We start from the raw sequence: 19,574 nt of genomic DNA, 5'->3' as shown, positions 1-19,574 counted from the left end.
AGACAGATAGATAGATAGATAGATAGATAGATAGAAAGACAGACAGGTAGATAAATAGATAGATAGATAGATAGATAAATAGATAGATAGATCAACTTTATTGGTTGTAAGCTTCTTAAATCTATTTCTTTTTTAACACAGTATGGGTGTAGGTGGAATAAAATTTCGCGTCTGCGTGTGGATTGTTATTCGCTCCATGTCAGCCCAGATTGTGCAATCCTCACAATAGGATGCATTACAGTCTTTCACAACCTGATTTTTCGTCATTCAGTATCTAGTATTATAAAGCCTTCCATTAATATATAAATTAATTGCTTACCAACGGAAACAGACACCCTAATTAAGTCTGCTATTCTCTAATAATTATCTCAGTAACAGCGAAAGCGTAGATAGTCAGGGGAAGTAACTCTATTTGCACTTCGCACCGGATATCATTAGCAACAAAGTATAACCGAAAAACGGACTTAAACACGCGGAAGAGTAGCGACGCCGATCGAACTTGCTATCGTACCGAAACCACTGTTCTCATCTCATTCTACTTCACAACCCTTTTCTATTTTGGTTCAGACAGGTTGAGTGGAGCTGTAAGAGGGACGCAAGTAAGCTGTAAGCTGAAATAACGAGGAACTGTCAAAACAAATCGCCTGCAGTTTGACAATCATGGTACGGAAAGTGACCTTAGCTACATGTTCTCTGAACCAGTGGGCAATGGATTTCTCTGGAAATAAAACTCGGATCATCGAGAGTAAGTGACCGTCTTCGATTCTTTGTCTTCTTAATAGGTTATACTATGCATTGTTGTTGTTATTGTTGTGATAATGGTGGCGGTGGTGGTGGTCGTCGTCGTTGTCGTCGTCGTCGTCGTCGTAGTCGTAGTGTTGATGGCGATCAAGCCAGTGGTAATCTTGTTTTCGTCTCATGAATGCCATGGCAGTGGTAGTGACGGTTGTGGTGGTGGTAGCGAAGGTGCCCTTGTCAGTGAGGGTGGCGTGTTGTAGTGGTGGTGGTAGTGCTGCTGCTGGTCTTAGTAGTGATGGTATCTTGTCCGGGTGGTGGCATTGATGCTGTTGTTGTTAGTGTTGGTTGTAGTGGTGGTGGTGACGGGGATGGGCTCTATGGTGGTGGTGGTGGTGATGGTAGCGATGATGATAGTCATGTTTGTGTTATTGCTATAATGGCGCTGAAGTGTTGTTGTTCTTGTTGCTCTTGATATATATTTCAGTTTCACTTTAGTTTCCCGGAAAATGACAGTCACTCTATTCTTAGAAATCAATGACGTTTCTCTTATTTTTTAATTTTTTTATCTTGACTGAGTGGGGTTGTAAATGATCAGGGAGTGGGGATATACAGTAGGTGTTGGGGTTTTAAAGGAATGGGGAAGGGAGTCATACAGGATGAGGGAGAATGATTATACAGAACGAGTGTGTAAATATATGAGTGTGCATATATATATATATATATATATATATATACAGATATATATATACATATATATATACATATATATACACATATATATACATAAATATGTATATATATATATGATCGTCCAACCCATGCTAGCATGGAAAGCAGACGTTAAACGATAATGATGATATATATATATATATGTGTGTGTGTGTGCTCTTCCTCAGCTCAAACCTAACTCATAAGTGACTCTTGCTCAAGCTCAACTCTTGCATAATTTATGAGTGACTCTCTTGTTGGCCCACTACCTCAAGCTTATTCATTTGTTTCATTCTTTCTCGATTTTTCTGATAAAAACTTCAGATATGATGTTTTGTTCATATCCTTCAACAGGTATACGGCAAGCAAAACAGAAAGGTGCCAGCTACAGGGTGGGACCAGAACTAGAAATCACGTGAGTAATTCCGTTACCATTTGAAATGCAAGACTCTTATTTCATCCATTATAGGTCATTGCCTTGTTGCCCCGTTCATTTATGTCTTGGTCAGAGGTGGGTGCTACAGCAAGGTGTGATTACATCTACACACACACACACACACACTCACATACATTTATATCATTTTTCTGTTATTGCAGTGGGTATAGCTGTGCTGATCACTTCTTGGAGGAAGATACATTCCAGCATTCTTTGGAAGTTCTGTCTGAGATAATGACCCACAGTGACTGTCAGAAAATAGTTTGTGATGTTGGAATGTAAGCCCATTATTTATTTATCTATTATTACTGATCATTATATATTTTGCTTTATTGTTACTTTTATCTTTGAGCTCCAGCTGATAAATTTAAATTTAACTCTACATTAAAATATAAGACATTCACATTATTTTGAGTTAATCATGAATAATCTTATAGCTTCGGCAGATAATGTGATGGTTTATTTTTTTAATGACATTGTAGGGAAGGTGTGAGGGGCCAGATTTAGCAGGTGGAATAATTTGGCTGGATATGACTGGTTTAAATGCTAAAGGATTAAATATAATTCTGAACACCGTTAGTTTAGTCATCACTGCTTAGCATGCCTGCAACTAATTAAATGGATTAAAATCTTTGAGATCTGATCTCACATTCAACAAAGAACGCATCTTGTCAATGAAAGGAATTGACTTGGTTGTGAGCTAACATTGTTTGCTTCCTGATTGCTTAGTTTCAACTTCAGCCCCATGCCAGCCAAAGCTATCTGAGTGAATTTGGTAGATGGAAACTGAAAGAAGCCCTTCGTATATACATGTGTGTGCTTATGTTTGTGTTTATGTATGCATGCATGTGTGTGCATATGTTTGTGTCTTCTTGTCTTGACATTTTGTAATTTGATCTAATGTTTCATATCTATTTATATCTTCTATCACCGTGACAACCTTGTTTGTATTTATTTGCAGACCGATCCTGCACAACAATATTGCATACAATTGCCGTGTGATATTTTATAACAAGTAAGTAAACAAAACAAAATAGAAAAAAAAAAGAACAATTGAAAAGCTTTATCATTATTTTACTCAGTAAATAGCTCAGATTGCCATTTGCATGAAAAAGCAACAGTTAAGTCATTATTATTACATCATGTCAGTGGCCATGAAACTTAACTCTGAAAACATTCCTGCTGTAAAGTAAATCGGTTCAATGACACTTTGAGATTAAGATTTGAACCCCAGTGGTGGTGGTGATGATAGCAGAGGCAGAGGCAGCGGCAGCGATGATGATGATGATGATTTTGTACATCTTTACTCTTTGATTTAAATTTCTAATGATCCGTTCGGACAGTAAGCCAATGGTTAAGACCAGCAAGCCCAGTAGTCTGTGTTCAAGGCTCCGTGTTCAGTTCTCAGCGTATCAGGTGAGTAGGCAAATTATTGATCACCTGAAGATGAGTAGAGATGACCAATTGATTGTGCCAGTCTCCACAATAATGAGCTTTTCTTATTTTAATTCGTTCAATGTTGAAGTGTGTGTGTTTTATGTGTTTTCAATGTCTACTGAATTCTTTGCTTTCTCTTTTTGTGATGCAGGCGAATACTTTTAATTCGTCCCAAGCAGAATATGTGCAATGATGGGAACTACCGAGAGATGCGATGGTTCACGGGTTGGTCGAAGATTAGACATTGTGAAGACCATGTCCTACCGAAATTTATTCAGGAAATCTGTGGCCAGGTAAGAGAGGATGTTTTGTATGTTATATAATCAGTGATCCATCCCTCTCTGATCCCCTTAATGATGCTTATAATAATAATCCTTTCTACCACCACCACCACCACCACACTTGTAAATCTTGGTGTAAACAATGATTCAATATGTTGCTGTGTATTTTGTTTCCTAGAAAACTGTGCCGTTTGGGGATTGTGTTCTCAAGTTTGATGATATTACCATCGGATTTGAAACCTGTGAAGAACTTTTTGGGCCACAGAGGTAAATATGTACATGCACACATGCATATATATATATATATATATATATATATATATATATGCCCACACACACACACACACACACACACACACACACACACTTAATACAGATTATATATATGTTTATGTAATATATGTTATATCTTTACATTTAATACTAGCAGAGATACCCGGCATTGCTAGGGATTAAAATGGCATAGTTTTTTATTCTTTAACTTGTTTCAATCATTTGACTGTGGCCATACTGGAGCACCACCTTTAGTCGAACAGAAAGAAAGGAAGGAATAAAGAAAGAATGAATGGATGAATGAATGAAAGAGGGAGGGTGGGAGAAAGAAAGAAAGAGGGAGGGGAGAAAGAAAAAAGAGGGAAAGAACAAAATAACTGATCTCTAATTGTGGAGGGAACCTGTGGAAGAGGAAGACCCTGGAAAACATGGGACGAAGTGGTGAAGCATGATGTTGGGATGTTGGATGTCAGTACTGATGCCACGTAAAAGACTGTAAAAGCTGTAAAAACAATGCCAAAACTGGCCTTGTTTGTACTGGTGTCATGTAAAAAGCACTCGGCCCACTCTGCAAGGTTGTTGGTGTTAGGAAGGGCATCCAGCCATAAAAACTGTGCCAAAGTACACAGAAGTCTGGTGCAGTCTTATCCCTTGCCAGCTCTCGTCAAACAGTCCAACCCATTCGAGCATGGAGAACGGATGTTAAATGATGATGTTGATGATGATGTGTGATTTGAGGTAGATTTGATTGCTTGTTTCTAGCAGACTGACCAAAGTATAACTAGGCTTCCTCATTGTCTCGTTGATGTGTTGAATGTCTTCTGTCTCTTCAGCCCATTCAACTCCTTGTGTCAGGACAGTGTTGATGTTATCATGAACAGCAGTGGCAGTCACCATGAACTACGCAAGGCCAATATAAGAGTACAACATATACAGTCAGCAACAAGAAAGGTTTGTTGTTTTTGTTGTTGTTGTTGTTGCTGCTGCTGCTGCTACTCCTGCAGTTGCCCATGCATACAATTGTTATTGTTGTTATTATTCTGCTGTCATCCCTGATTCAGCAGATCTATGACCAAAGGCACTCCAACCATGACCAGCTTATCCTTTTTTTTTCCTGCATAACACATCTATGTGTCTCTCTTCATATGATGCTGAATTTGAGGGTGATATGGTTGCTATTTCTAAACATTTGTTTCACCAGGGAGCAGCATAAATATACATTTAACATTTGATTTCATTTACCTTCAAAGCTTAGTATATATTGCAGGGGTTACTATATAAATGGCACTGTGACTTCCTTTACAGGGTGGTGGTGTGTATGTCTACTCAAATTTTCTTGGCTGTGATGGTGACCGACTCTACTTTGATGGGTGTTCCTCAGTTACTATGAATGGTAAGACCCTTGTCCAGGGTCCACAGTTTTCTGTCAAAGATGTTGTAAGTTTTGTTATTACCTTATTCTCTCTTTTCCTCTTATTTTTTTTTATTTTAATTTTTTTTATCTTTCTTTCAGTCACCGCATTTGAAGAATTGTAGCCAAACAAATCGCCCACAGTACTTATTCTATGAGTTTCTTTTGTTGATGTACTAAGTTACGGGGACATAAACACATCAACACCGGTCGGCATGCAGTGATGGTAGGGTTGGGGAACAAACGTAGACACAAAGACATGTTCTTTCCCAAGATGGTGTGATTTGAGGGAGAATTGGCTGTTATTTTGGTGACTATATATTAGGCTCCATTTGTTAGCCAATCATCATTGTTTTGTTTTTTTTTACTTGCAGGTGGTTCTCGTGGCCACAGTAGACCTGGATGATGTTGTCAGTTACCGGAATCAGACTAAAAGTTTCTGCTTAACAGTAAGTCCTAAGTTATCACTTTTATAAAATTATTTTAATGACTGTATTTTAATATATTTTCAATGATGAAGGTGGTGGCACCCGTGGACATGTTTACAAAGTCAGAAAACAGCACAGCTCCTATGACTTTTGGAAACACTTTTTCATGCTAAGAGTTGCTGAAGTATGGAACAATCTGCCGGCGTCAGTTGTTAGTTGTCGGAGGACTGCATCCTTCAAAACTTCCATGCTTCATGAGATTCACCAACACTACACCTGATTTTCTTCCTTCCATACACACGCAAGCATGGATCTGACTCATGCACTGTTCACTTTCCAGACATTTGTACATTACTGCATATGCTTTATACGCACTTCTGACAAGTTGTAATACACCTGAGCACTGTATACAATAATTTCATTATTATTATTATTATAATTCCTCATCTCTTAAATATAGAACTGTAGAGTCATTTGTTGTCTTTCATTTTATTGTCTTCTATTGTTTGCTTTGTCAACAGGCTACAAACCATGAAAGCTTTCCCCAGGTTCAACTCCCTATTTCATTCTCCACTAACATGTTTGCCAAGACAAATGAGCCAATAGAATGGCAGTATCACACACCTGAAGAAGAAATAAGGTGAGCCTCATAAATCATTTGCCCCTTTTTCTCCGTTTGCTGATTTCTGGTCTTTTCATGACCAAATCTCTGAGAAATTTCTTTGCTTGCATAATCAGTGATTCCCAACATGTACCTACTTGCAAAGTTTAATAAAATAAATCAGCCGCAATACTTATTTTAAATCTGGTACACATTCCAGCAGTTATTTCCTTTCTTTTTCAGAAATCTGATTATTACCTTTTTGGGTTTTTTTTTTATCTTCATTTGATTTCTAATCCAGCTTGGGTCCAGCCTGTTGGCTCTGGGACTATCTGAGACGTTCTGGAATGAATGGATTCTTCTTGCCCCTGAGTGGAGGAATAGACAGTTCGAGTGTGGCCTGTATAGTACACTCAATGTGTCGTTTGGTGCATGAAGCAGTCGTCAATAAAGGTATGTATTGTTAACTACAATGTCCGGGGTTTTATGTGTATTGCAACTTTCAAAATCAACATTTATTTTCCACAAGCATTGTCAACAAAAGACCTCAGAGCTACTTAACTGGGACAGCCACATTGTATTAGACTGTGGTGTACGCAGGCACGTACACATATACATCATCATCGATTTAATGTCCTTTCTTCTATGCTGATTTGTGTCAGTCAGTTTTGAGTTTAGTCCCACTGCTTGGTATCTTGGAGGAAAGTGACTTCAACTACGACCGCAGACAAACCAAAGCCTCAAAAAGTGGATTTGATAGATGGAAACTGAAAGGAAGCTGTTGTATACGTACATATATATTTTTATATTTTTATGAATAAATAACAACTGATGGTTGATGTGTCAATTCACGACACCTGTTTCCAACGAATTTTTAATTCATTAATGGAGACATTACATTTTTATTCTTTTATTTGTTTCAGTTATTTGACTGTGGCCATGCTGGAGCATCGCCTTTAGTCGAACAAATCAACCCCTGGACTTATTCTTTGTAAGCCTAGTACTTATTCTATCGGTCTCTTTTGCCGAACCACTAAGTTACGAGGACATAAACATACCAACACACACACACATACACAGCTTCTTTTAGTTTCCATCTACCAAATCCACTCACAAGGCTTTGGTTGGCCTCGAGGCTATAGTAAAAGAAACTTGCCTAATGTGCCATGCAGTGGGACTAAACCCAAACCATGTGGTTGGTAAGCAAGCTACTTACCACTCAGCCATTCCTGCGCCTATATATATAATATTGAAAGCTCCATAAAGAAGTGCTAATCTCTCAATTTTTTTCTTTTTGCAGATGCTACTGTTATTGAAGATCTGAAGAGGATTTTGAATTCTGACCAGATACCAGACACACCGGAAGCACTTGCGAATCAGTTGCTTACCACATGCTACATGGGATCATCAAACAGCTCAACTGAGACTCAACAGAGAGCCTCAGATCTTGCGGGTCAAATTGGAAGGTCAGTGCCTACAAGCAAACACATACATTTAGACACACACGCACACAAATGTATGCAAACATACACACATATTTTAGGCGTTAATCCTTGTATTGCAATCAGCTTGGTTCCCTGAGGCATTCAGGAAACTTCTATGTGGTCGCTTCACCTGCTAAAACTAGAAGCTAAATCTCTCTCATCAGTTTACAATCTGCTGTGCAAACATGTTCAAAGTAGGGGAGAGCATTATGTTGCTTTAAAAACTTGCAAAGCAAGGGTTGGTGACAGGAAGAGCATCCGGCTGTAGAAAATTTGTCTCAGCTATATATATATATATATATATATATATTGTTTTTGTATTTAGTTTGCAAGATACTTTATGTGAATTCGTGTGTTGAAGCATATATTGAAGAGGTTGTAAGAAGCAATGAAAATTTTAGGAAAAAAATCAAAGAAGTGAATGAGTGGAAATCGAACCAGTGAGTGTGTTAATTAATAAGGCATTAAAACAGAATGACTCTCCCCAGACACAATAATATATAATATATAAAAGCACTGGTGCCACCTAAAAAGCACTTGTGAGGCGGGGGGGGGGGGGCATGTAAATAGCACCCTATACACTCTGTAAAGTAGCTGGCATTTGGAAGGGCATTCAGCTGTTGAAACCTAGCCAAAACCAGGCTATGGAACCTGGTGCAGCCCCTGGCCATTCCCGCTCTGGTCAGACCATCCAACTCATGCCAGCATGGAAAACGGACATTAAATGATGATGAAGATGATGATGGCTTGATATGTGATATGCTGTTATCATTTGATGTGAGATCTTCATTCAACCAGTCTATCTGGTGATAGTCCCCTCGACCATTTAATGGAAAATATTCTGTTATTGTCAGTCATGTATTTTTGGTTTCTTGTCTTTTGTAATATTGGTATTTTTCAGTTACCACCTGGAAATCAGCATCCAGACTATTGTGGACACGATTCTGGTTGTGTTCATAGCAACCATGTCGGTCACGCCTAAGTTTAGAAAGTTTGGTGGGACTTATCGGGAAAACCAGGCCTTACAGAATGTTCAGGTAAGGCACAGAAACTAAACCTTGGGGATATAAGGGACAAAAATTGTTTCAAAGGATGAAAATTGATAAAAAAATAATTAAGAGCTATCAAGGGTTAAGGATGAAAAAACAGGCAAGGGATAAGAGAATTGTTAAAATGGTTAAAGAGTTTAAAATGCAATGGGGTCTAGATGTGGCTGTGAGGTTGAGAAGTTTCCTTCCTAACTTCATGGTTTTCAATTCACTCCAGCTGTTGGTACATTAGACAGGACTTGTGACTGATCACTAAAAACATACTGCATTTTAACGTGTATAAGGGGCCTTTTTTTGTCAAAAATTAGGTTAAAATAATATAGGAGTTTCTAATACATGGATAGTATTATAATCCCTTACAAAACCTTTTTTTCCAAATTTTAAACCCAAAAAATTAGTGAGTTCCTTATACATGTTAAAATACGGTAATTTCCTTGGTTTGTTCTGAAGTTTGACTATCACCGTCATCGTTAGTCAACCTGAGCTATCATAGAAGACACTTGCTTAAGGTGCTGCACTCTGGAATTGAACTCAGAACTACTCGGCTATTTTATTCAACATGTTAACCATTCATCATATTCACATTTACCAAGAACTCAACATGTTAACAATTAATTCATCCCGTTCACTTTTAATGGTTAACATGTAACCATTAACTCAATATGCTAACCAGTCATCTTATTCCATGTTCACCATTAATTCAACATATTGACCATCAGTTCATCATATTAACTATTTATTCAACATGGTAAACCAGTGATTCCCAATGTTGGCCATATGCTCCACTGGTGGGGCCTGAGAAGATTTTGGTAGGGCGTGGGATCCAAAATTTTTTGTTTTTTGTTTTTAGTGGGACATGAAATTATGGAATTTTTTTTTTTTTCCACAGCAAACACACTACACATATACGTTTTTCCAACCAATGGTGGAACATACATTTTTTTAGAAACTTATTGCAGAGACTGTAGGAAAATAGGCTGGGAAACAGAGTTAGAAGAAATGTTTTAGTGAAAACTCAACATGTTGAGTGTTCATTAAAACATTTCATTTCTTCTTTCTTTAATTATCTTTGTCCTGCTAATTACAAACCCTTTTCAATCTTTTGAAATCAGGCTCGGATCAGGATGGTACTAGCATATTTATTTGCCCAACTGACTCTCTGGGCACGGGGTAAACCTGGAACTCTCCTTGTCCTTGGTTCAGCAAACATAGATGAAAGGTAAATTTCGAATTTCCCTCTTCTAAAATGTCATTCTTCAAATTCAATCATCTTTATCAGAACAACGGTGGATTATTTAATCAACCTCCAAATAGATGAAAGGCTAAGTTGGCCTCAGTGGAATTTGAAGAATTTACACTTGGAACTTAAAGACAAGTGACATACTGCTCAGCATTTTGTTTGGCGTGCTAACAATTCTACTCGCTTGCTAGTTTCGTTAATGATGCATTTTTCCCATTTCCAGTCTCCGTGGCTACATGACAAAATATGACTGCTCCAGTGCTGACATTAACCCCATCGGTGGAATCAATAAGACGGATCTCAGGAAGTTTGTAGAATACTATATGTCTCATATCCAACTGCTCTCTCTCAAGAAGTAAGTTAGACCATTCTTTCCATATTGATACTCCATTCAACATGTATTCCATCAAACACAAACAATACCAACAACAAGAGGCTGAGTACTCCACAGACACATGTACCCTTTACCATAGTTCCAAAGGTGATTCAGTGTGAGACAGAATGTGACAAGGCTGGCCCCTTTCGAATTACAGGTACAACTCATTTTTGCCAGCTGAGTGGACTGGAGCGACGTGAAATAAAGTGTCTTGCTCAAGGTCACAACACACTACCAGAAATTGAACTCACAGCTTTACTATCATGAGCTGAATGCCCTAACCACTGAGCCACGTGCTTCCACTGGCACTGTTTAGATCACTGCATGAATACACTATAAAGATTGCTACATGAAATCACTACATGAATACACTATAAAGATTGCTACACTAAATCATTGCATGAATACACTATAAAGATTGCTACATGAAATTACTACATGAACAACGACAGGAAGACACTCATTGAAGGCATTATATGAATTATTCCATGAATCACTACATGAAAATGCTACATGAATACATTAGTGACATGTTTGTCTATCTTTCAGAATTGCTGATGCTCCTGCTACGGCTGAATTAGAGCCACTGGAAGATGGCAAAGTGGCACAAACTGATGAGGTGAAGTGACAAGCATCCTGTTTCACTTTTGTTTGATCTTACATCCAATAATTGTTTTTTTTTTTTTTTTTTCATTCTGGTTCTTAATTATTTTTCTGTGATTAATTTAATTTTTTTTTTTTTCCTCCATCTTCATGTAAAGTATCTAGACACATTAGTTTCAATTAGATTGACCCCAGTACTCCACTGGTACTTATTTTATCAATCCCGAAAGGGTGAAAAGCAAAGTGATGTAACAATAATAACTGCAACAGCAACAACATATGCAGCAGCAATGAAAATGACATTCTGTTTGTATTTCCTCCAGGAGGACATGGGAATGACATACCAGGAGCTGTCAATATTTGGAAATCTTCGCAAAAAGCAGAGATGTGGACCTTACAATATGTTTGTGAAGCTGATGTCGATATGGTCTGGTGAGGAATTTGGGGAAAGCTTTCCTGAAGTAGTAAGTAGTCTTTTACACCAATGTTGTCCCCTGATTCAGCAGACCCACTTCATCAAAAGCATTTTGGGCTCATCTTTATCTTTCATCTTTCACTTATTTCAATTCGTATACTGTGGTCATGCTGGGGCACTGCTTTGAAGAACTTTTAGTTGAATGGATCGACTCCAGGACTTAGGTTTTTTTAAGCTTAGCACTTATTCCATTGGACTCTGTTGCTAGCATCATCATCATCATCAGTATCATTGTCATCATGCCAATCTTCATTCTTATCACTTTCATCATTATCCAACATCTCCATCATCATTGTTGACTTCATTCTCATTGTTTGATGTTACTGCCACCGTCATCGTCCCCATCATCATCAGCACCACCATCATTATAATCATCACCACTATCACCATGACTGTCGTCACCAGCTGGCGTCGCCATCACCGTTTACATATTTGTGTCTTTTGGCCAATTAAAAAAAAATTTTATTTTCCCCTAACTCATTTCTAGGTGTCCGACAAGGTGAAACACTTTTTCCGTTCGTATTCAATAAATCGTCACAAAATGACGGTGTTGACACCATCCTACCATGCTGAGAGCTACTCTCCTGATGACAATCGCTTTGATCTCCGTCCTTTCCTCTACAATGTCAAGTGGAACTGGCAGTTCCAAAAAATTGACGACGCCGTCAAGATGGTATGTTATTTTCTTTTTATTTCTTTTGTATTTACGTCTATTGTAATTATTGTTTTATAGTCTTCACCCTTGCTTCCTGTTTCTTGACTAAAGCTGCGATGGACTGGCATTTCCTCGCATTCAGTATTATGTATTTATTATGGTAGTTTTAACTTTAAGAGTCCCTCCTAGCATGAGGCATTTATGTATAGTAATGCCTTTAATATAAATAAATATATTTATAGGAAATAATTAATAAATTTTTCCCTTATGACGTTTTTTCATGCTAATTACTTGATAAATTGTCAATTGATTCTGTCTAAAATTATCTAAATGTTATTTTCTTTTCAAGATACGACACCAAAACGACAGCATTAAGGTTGTCTGAGATGAATATTCAAACAGGAACAAGTCGTCCATATTTTTTAATCCAGACAACAGATGAACCATTTGGCAGATGTGAAATAAAGTTTTATATTTTTCCTTGGAGTAGATTTGTCTTGTGTTGGTCATTATTTGAAATTTTTTCTTCATTTTCTATTTTAGTGTGCAGTTTATCTTCTGTCTTTTACTTGTTTCAGTCATTTGACTGTGGCCATGCTGGGGCACCAACTCGGAGAATTTTTAGTCAAACATATTGATTCCAGAGTTTATTTTTATTAATTAAATTTAAGGTTATGTTCATCCTCATCTTCATTTAACGTTTGTTTTGCATGCTGGCATGGGGTGGACGGTTTGACTGGTAAGCTGGAGAGCTGCACCATGTTCCAGTTGTCTGTTTTGGCATGATTTCTAGCATTGGATGCCTTTCCTAATGCCAACCCCTCCAAGAATGTAGTGAGTGCCTTTTATGTGCTGGAATTCTGATTTTGTATGAAACACCATCAGCATAACAAAAAACATAAAATTGAAATATATATATTTATTCACTTTTAAAAAATATTAAATTTTTAAATAAGATATATATATGTTTGTATTATATCATTTTCTTTTATAAATATAAATGTGAATATCTACACCATCATAATATATAAATTTTAAATATATATATCGGTGCACACACCGATGCCATCAAAATATATTTTCTTATATTTTTTCCCATTGCTATAAACTTGTTTTTACAACAAAAATGATAACAAAAACAAAAAGAAACAAAAATAAATAAGAATAACAAATATTTTCAAATATTTAAATCACCGGATCTCTCTAACTCATTCTCTCTCCTGAAAATATACAGGCTCATCCTTTATTCATAGACACAGCAGCATGGGCCTTCTACAAAGTTATTTCTTCTCTGTATTAATTCACTACCCAACTCCACACAATGTTCATGCATGCTGAGTTTTTTGTGAAATTGTTCCTATATTCAGCATAATTTTATGTATGTGTTACTTCCACTTTGCTTTATCAAGAGTAATTCCCCTTGTCTTAATTATATAAAGCTCTTTTTTAAAAGTTATTAATGCTGATGTGAAATGAAAATAAAAGAAAATGTGTAACTTTTGTAATATCACGTAATTCTCTCTCCAACATTATTCCAGCATGGAGCCCTGATAAAACAGGTGGTTAGTTTTTATTTATACACATACTCATATGTACATATATATACATACAAACATACATGTATATATATACATGCATTTACAAACATACGTACATTATGCACGCCTACATATATATGCTTGAGTGTATGCATCGACAGTTCAACTAGCACACCAACTCAACCACTTATTTGCAAACACTGTGTATTCCCTTAACTCAAAATTCTTCCCACTTGGTTAGCAACTGGCTTGACTCAGAAAAATCACCTACATACATACATGTGTGTATGTGTATCATTTCATAAACACTTATAGTAGCTGACATTTTAATCATGAGTTTATTAAATGGTATTCATCTCTTGGTGGATGAATGACATTTTTTATATTGACTACCAATAACAGAACAGTACGTTATATATCATCATCACCATCATCAGTGTCACGGACTATCACTAGTCTTTATAGCTACACTTGCTGGTGTACCAGCACAGAGTTTGAACTGTTAATACTTGAACCTACAGTTTAGGTTCATTAGTATGACTCATACTCTACTCCAATGCCCAAGGCAGTTATGCTAGAGGAGCATCAAATCATGGGATAGGCCAGTGTGTGGAATACTAGTCACATAATAGTATTTAATAAAATACAGAAAACATTTTGGATTTCAAACTTTTAAAATCATACATGGTTGCTGGAGCTGCCATTGTTGGGGCTGTTGATGCTACTGTAGTCACTTTCCTTCACTCCTCTCAACTGAATATGTAAAGGAATGTTTATGAGTATTTGTATTTGTCTATAGCTGTATGATAAAGTGTGGTCTTAACTTTTCAATCTGTTTATTTTCACCTTCAAACCTGGGTTCCGTCACCCCTCTGATGATAATTTGCAAGACTGGAATACATGTTGAGCAATTTAACATTATATTTTGTATTTTTGCTAAACACCGATGAGGTGTATTGATAAGATTATATAGTTTTCAAGAAAAAATTAACTTATTGAAACACGTGTATGTTTTATAAAGTATAAAATACCAAATATGCTTTCTGTATTTTTTAATATGATATGAATGATTATATATGTATATATATATATAAAGTGTAGTATATTGCCACTTAAGTGTGGCTGACCCCTAGGGGTGGATGTTACTGTTGCTTTTAGCCCCAGGAGGACATCTCCTCCAGCTGGCTTATCGACACACGACTGTGTCCTGTTTGCCAAGGGAAGTTATCCCTCTCACCTGGCAAACAGGACACAGTCGTGTGTTGATAAGCCAACTGGAGGAGATGTCCTCCTGGGGCTAAAAGCAACAGTAACATCCACCCCTAGGGGTCAGCCACACTTAAGTGGCAATATACTACACTTTATCGTGCAGTTACTGTTAATACTTCATTTAGAGAATTAACATTGCTTATATATATATATATATATATATATATATAATCACATCAATTTTATGTTTAATATAAACACATGGTGTTTAAGAAATGTCTATATTAGATAATGATATTAAAAAAAAATTTCTGTCTTATACTGAAGGTCTGTAATTTGGGAGCAGTTGATGAAATTAACCTCAGTACTTAATTCTAGGAGCATTCTAGGTACTTTAAATCATCTGAAACCCCATTTGTTATGGAGATCCTTTCTTGTATTTTTTTGAAACATTGTGGTTATTTTATCATCATTTTACATCCACTTTTCAACCTGGTATGGATTGGAGGAGTCATCACAATCCATATCAGTTACTGACTATAAATCCCACTGTTGTTGTTTTTTTTTTTTGTTATATTGTTATCTTTATTTATTTCAATGTGTAGATGTATGTGTGGCCAAGCGGTGAGTTCAATCCCACATTGTGGCATCTTGACCAAATGTTTTTACTACAGCCTTGGGTCATTCCAGGCTTTGTGAGTGTAATTTCAGTGAGCAGAAACCACAGAGAAGTCCTTCTGGTTGAGTGTACCAGCAGTCCAAAGGCCTAACCTTATCATATTTGCATCACACTGATCATGTCTGAGAATTATATAAACGGCATGCATGTCTGTGGAATACACAGTTATGTTGTTCACTAATTCAATGAGTAAATTGTCCAGTCAATTGAACAACAGGGCATTCACACTCTAAAATCAATGGCAGAAATTCATCATCCAGTGATAATGTCTTTTCATCGTTATTGATTTCATGTCTTATTAATTATTACTTTAGGATATGTTTTCATCATTATTGTCTGGTATTGTTAATTATTGCTCTCGTCATCATTGACCTCACCTGTTTACTCCACATATCCCACAGTTCCTTGTTATATTGTTGCGTTACATTGTTAGCTATTGCTCTTTTCTTTTAATTAATTACCATTGTTGTTCTCAGTCTTTTAATCAATGTAAATTCCTCGACATTTATCATTCTCATTTGCATTGTATGGTCCCCAATATCTTGAACGCTCACAGGCAATAAAAGAAATCATCTTCATTATTATTATTATTATTATTATTATCATTTCGTCATCATGCTTGCAGTTGTTGTCATCATCACATGGTTGTAGTAAAGCCTCGAATATTACAGTGCAGTTGACTTTGCTATTGTTGTTGTTGTTGTCGTCGCAGTCATAGCTATGCTTGGCTGGAGTGTTTTCCAAACATCCTGTGTGATTAGAGGTACAGAACATATTTCACATGAGAGAAATGTATTCAGACAGGAGATAAGGAAACATGGAGAGTAAGGAGAGAGGTTGTAGCAAGAGAGGAGTTGGTTCCAGCATAAACAGAGGGTAGAGAATCAGGTAAAGGAATCACATGATACCAGTAAAGGGTTCTTCAGCAAGACAGAAAAAATAGGTTCCATTAAGTCATTTTCCTTCCCTTACATATTTTGAGGGAGCTTTCTTTCTGTTCAAATATGTGTGTGGTGGGAGAGAGAGAGAGAGAGGGAGACAGACAGACAAACAGATAGAAAGCGAATGTAGTTTTATAATTATGCTATATACTTGTGATTGTAGATGATGCACAGCATAAACACCTCCCATATTTTAAATACCCACTGAAGTTGCACTACTGAAGGTAGATAATTAATAATGATGTTTTCATGTAGCTAATGTCTTACCATCTTTTACTAATTATCAATTGTGGTTTAGCTTTACACATATCTTGTGTTTTTTATTGAACTGTTTACCAAGAATGGTGAATCTGGGGAGTATTTTTGCTGCACCCAATGCATGCTTCTGCTTTAGAATGTATGTTTGTGTGTCTGTAAGTTTGTATGTTTTGTGTTGCCATGTCTCTGTATGAATATATGTGTGTATGTGCATGTGTAAGTTTATATATGTGTGCACGTGTCTGTGTGTGTGAATGATTTAAACACATTTGACAAAGGGCAGGTGTTGGAAAGGGGTAGAGAGGTAATGCTCATATGAGTTATGCGGGTGTCTTCTAGAGCTGAGGGTGAGGTACTGCTTAGACATCTACAGGGAAAATGGATATAAATTAGAAATAGTAAAAAACATGTAGTTTCAATGGGGGACCAGGCTTGGCAAGATGGGTGGGTTGGGGGTTCTTCTGGGTCAGAGACTTGATACCATGTGAACTCTGCTAAATGCTCCATAAGGACCAGGCAATTGTGTTAAACCAGTTAGCATATGGATTTTGGTTTGCATATACATTGGTAAGAAGAACAGGAGGAGGAGGAGGAATGTCCAAGAGTTTGGGGCCAAAATTGCTTCAAGTGATCACAGATAAGTGGGATTCACATAGTAAATGTTTAGTTTGAACAAACTAAACTATGGTTTATGTGTATGTGTATGTATCTCTGCATATCAACAGAGTAATGTTTAGAATCAAGAATCCAAAGGACAGAACCTCTTTTATGGTCACTGCATAATCTATGTGTGGATTGCTTGATCTGTTAGAAAAAACAGCAGCCAAATGTCCCTCAAATCAACACTTATCATAAATGATAAATGGGATAACAGAGTCTTACATAAGAGAAATGTGTCTGAAAATAGATGGGCTGGTCATGGCTGGAACATTGTTGTGCATGGGTCTGCTGTATTGAGGGTTGATTTGATGGCTGTGCAACTACAAACTGCTTCGTTAACAAACCATCTTTCTGATTATATCTTCCATGTAGATACATTCTTCATTTGAGATGGTGAAAGTTTTGAAAAGCAAATTTGTCTTCTTAAAAAAAAGGAAGGGCACATTGGATTGTGATCTTGGGTACACTATATCTAAGATTATGGTGGGATGGTCACAACTAGAATGACTATGAATCATAGATCTGTTGATCAAATAGAGCTGATCTGAGCTAAACAACAACAAATACCTCAGCCTACAAGAAATAATAGCTACATCTCTCTCAAATCACACCCTACCATCCAATAAAAAACAAACAAAGGACCATGTAATCCTCTCTGTACAAAATGACAAAGTGATCATGACTGGACTACTTTAGTCAGAGATGACCTGGGGTTAAACAACAACAGCAACAACAGCAAAGAAATTTTATTATATGCCACAAGTGTGTCGTTTGTTTTCTCCAGTTCAAGTGAGGAAATACTGTTTTGAGAGCAAAGGGACTTCACCGGCATTCTCTCATTGTATTAGTAGAAGGGTTAGCAACAACCATACATGACTGCGTTGTCAAGAAGTTCATTTCGCAACCAGAAGGATTCAGGGTTCGATTCCAGTGCTTAGCCTCTGGCACTCTGGGTTGGTGTCATGAAGTTTGGCCTTGATTTGATCAGTGCCTTGTTAGAGGAATTTGAGAGACAGAAACTTGCTTGCAAGCCCAAGATGGATGCAGGTGTACATGCATGTATGTACATACACATGTATGTATATGTATATGTATATATATATATATATATATATATATATATATATATATATATATATATATATATATATATATATATATGCATGTATGCAGGCAAAATATGTAAATTGTCTCCCTCTCTATCTCTGTCTGTGTTTCTCAATGTCAGAAATTCAATGAACCAATTGATTTGTGTGTTCAACCAATCGTAGTATAAAATAAATTTTTTTAAATATAAATACAAGAGTGTCAGTAGCAGTAATAGGAAGAGAAGGAGGAGGAGGAGTGATAGTTAGTATTAATGTGTTACTGAAAACTGTTCCTTTGGATGAAACTTTCAAATCGATTCTTAGACAACAATGTTTGCTAAATCCTCATCTTTGCATTTGGGTAAATAGTTCTTCAAAGGACACAAAACAGCTTTTGCTTATTTTTAATTTTTGATTTTTTTTTTAAATATTTTATTTCTATTTTTTCATTTCTTCTTTTCTTCTCTTGGTCAGAATATACAAAGGAGAAGACAATGGAAGTAAGAAGAGGCATTGACCGATTCAAGTAAACAGTAGTATGTTATTAATGGTGATGATGATGATGAAGATGGTGGTGGTGAAGGAGGAGATGATGATGATGGTTGTGGTTGTGGTGGTGGTCATCGTCATCGTAGTGGTATAATAAAGTAAGGGAGGTCAATGAAAGCTGGATAAAGTGGTGGTGGTAGTGGTAGTGGTGGTGATGGTGGTGGTGGTGGTGGTGGTGGTGATATCTAATGAGCCAACACTTGCCTATTGTTGGTCAGGAGTCTCTTGATTTGTTCATAACAGATGAACATAACAATATTCCATGAACCAAGTCGCAGGAAAGAAGGAAAAAATCTGAAATGAGAACAAAGATATTTATATATACATACAGACATGCATATATATATATATATATGTGTGTGTGTGTGTGTGTACATACATAAATATACATATACATACATATATGCATATATATATATGTGTGTATATATATATATATATATATATATATATATAT

The 19,574-nt window shown here is 36.6% G+C and overlaps 2 protein-coding genes across 3 annotated transcripts in view; one reads left to right on the top strand and one right to left on the bottom strand.

The window, feature by feature from the left end:
• The first annotated feature begins 422 nt into the window (after window positions 1-422).
• On the top strand, window positions 423-12,684 carry LOC106874984 (glutamine-dependent NAD(+) synthetase). Its single transcript, XM_014922917.2, has 19 exons — window positions 423-745; window positions 1,801-1,861; window positions 2,044-2,160; window positions 2,844-2,897; window positions 3,471-3,612; window positions 3,779-3,867; window positions 4,707-4,824; window positions 5,179-5,310; window positions 5,659-5,733; window positions 6,234-6,352; window positions 6,615-6,766; window positions 7,614-7,779; window positions 8,699-8,834; window positions 9,959-10,065; window positions 10,310-10,441; window positions 11,012-11,081; window positions 11,389-11,529; window positions 12,028-12,213; window positions 12,545-12,684. Exons 1-19 carry the CDS (start codon window positions 661-663, stop codon window positions 12,578-12,580), a joined length of 2,118 nt encoding a protein of 705 aa, XP_014778403.1. The 5' UTR covers window positions 423-660; the 3' UTR covers window positions 12,581-12,684.
• A 415-nt stretch (window positions 12,685-13,099) lies between these two features.
• The window catches only part of LOC106874985 (mitochondrial uncoupling protein 2), a 20,941-nt gene continuing 14,466 nt past the window's right edge, over window positions 13,100-19,574 (bottom strand). For both annotated transcript variants that reach the window (XM_014922918.2, XM_014922919.2), the window contains exons 7-8: window positions 19,322-19,411; window positions 13,100-16,370 (exon numbers count right to left, since the gene is read on the bottom strand). In XM_014922918.2, the coding sequence (XP_014778404.1) occupies window positions 16,340-16,370; window positions 19,322-19,411 (121 nt within the window). In that variant the 3' untranslated portion in view covers window positions 13,100-16,339. The remainder of the gene's footprint in view (window positions 16,371-19,321; window positions 19,412-19,574) is intronic.

The sequence above is a fragment of the Octopus bimaculoides genome, chromosome 22, assembly GCF_001194135.2.
Source record: "Octopus bimaculoides isolate UCB-OBI-ISO-001 chromosome 22, ASM119413v2, whole genome shotgun sequence".
Taxonomy (NCBI): Eukaryota; Metazoa; Mollusca; class Cephalopoda; order Octopoda; family Octopodidae; genus Octopus; species Octopus bimaculoides.
This window is presented reverse-complemented; position numbering and strand designations above follow the sequence as displayed.

What these genes read in the sequence shown, in the direction of transcription:
- LOC106874984 (XM_014922917.2), top strand. Translation starts at nt 661, where the DNA reads ATGGTACGGAAAGTGACCTTAGCTACATGTTCTCTGAACCAGTGGGCA. An exon ending in GAACTTTTTGGGCCACAGAG is followed by an intron (nt 3,868 to 4,706) that starts GTAAATATGTAC and finishes CTGTCTCTTCAG; the next exon opens with CCCATTCAACTCCTTGTGTC. An exon ending in TCAGCAAACATAGATGAAAG is followed by an intron (nt 10,066 to 10,309) that starts GTAAATTTCGAA and finishes TCCCATTTCCAG; the next exon opens with TCTCCGTGGCTACATGACAA.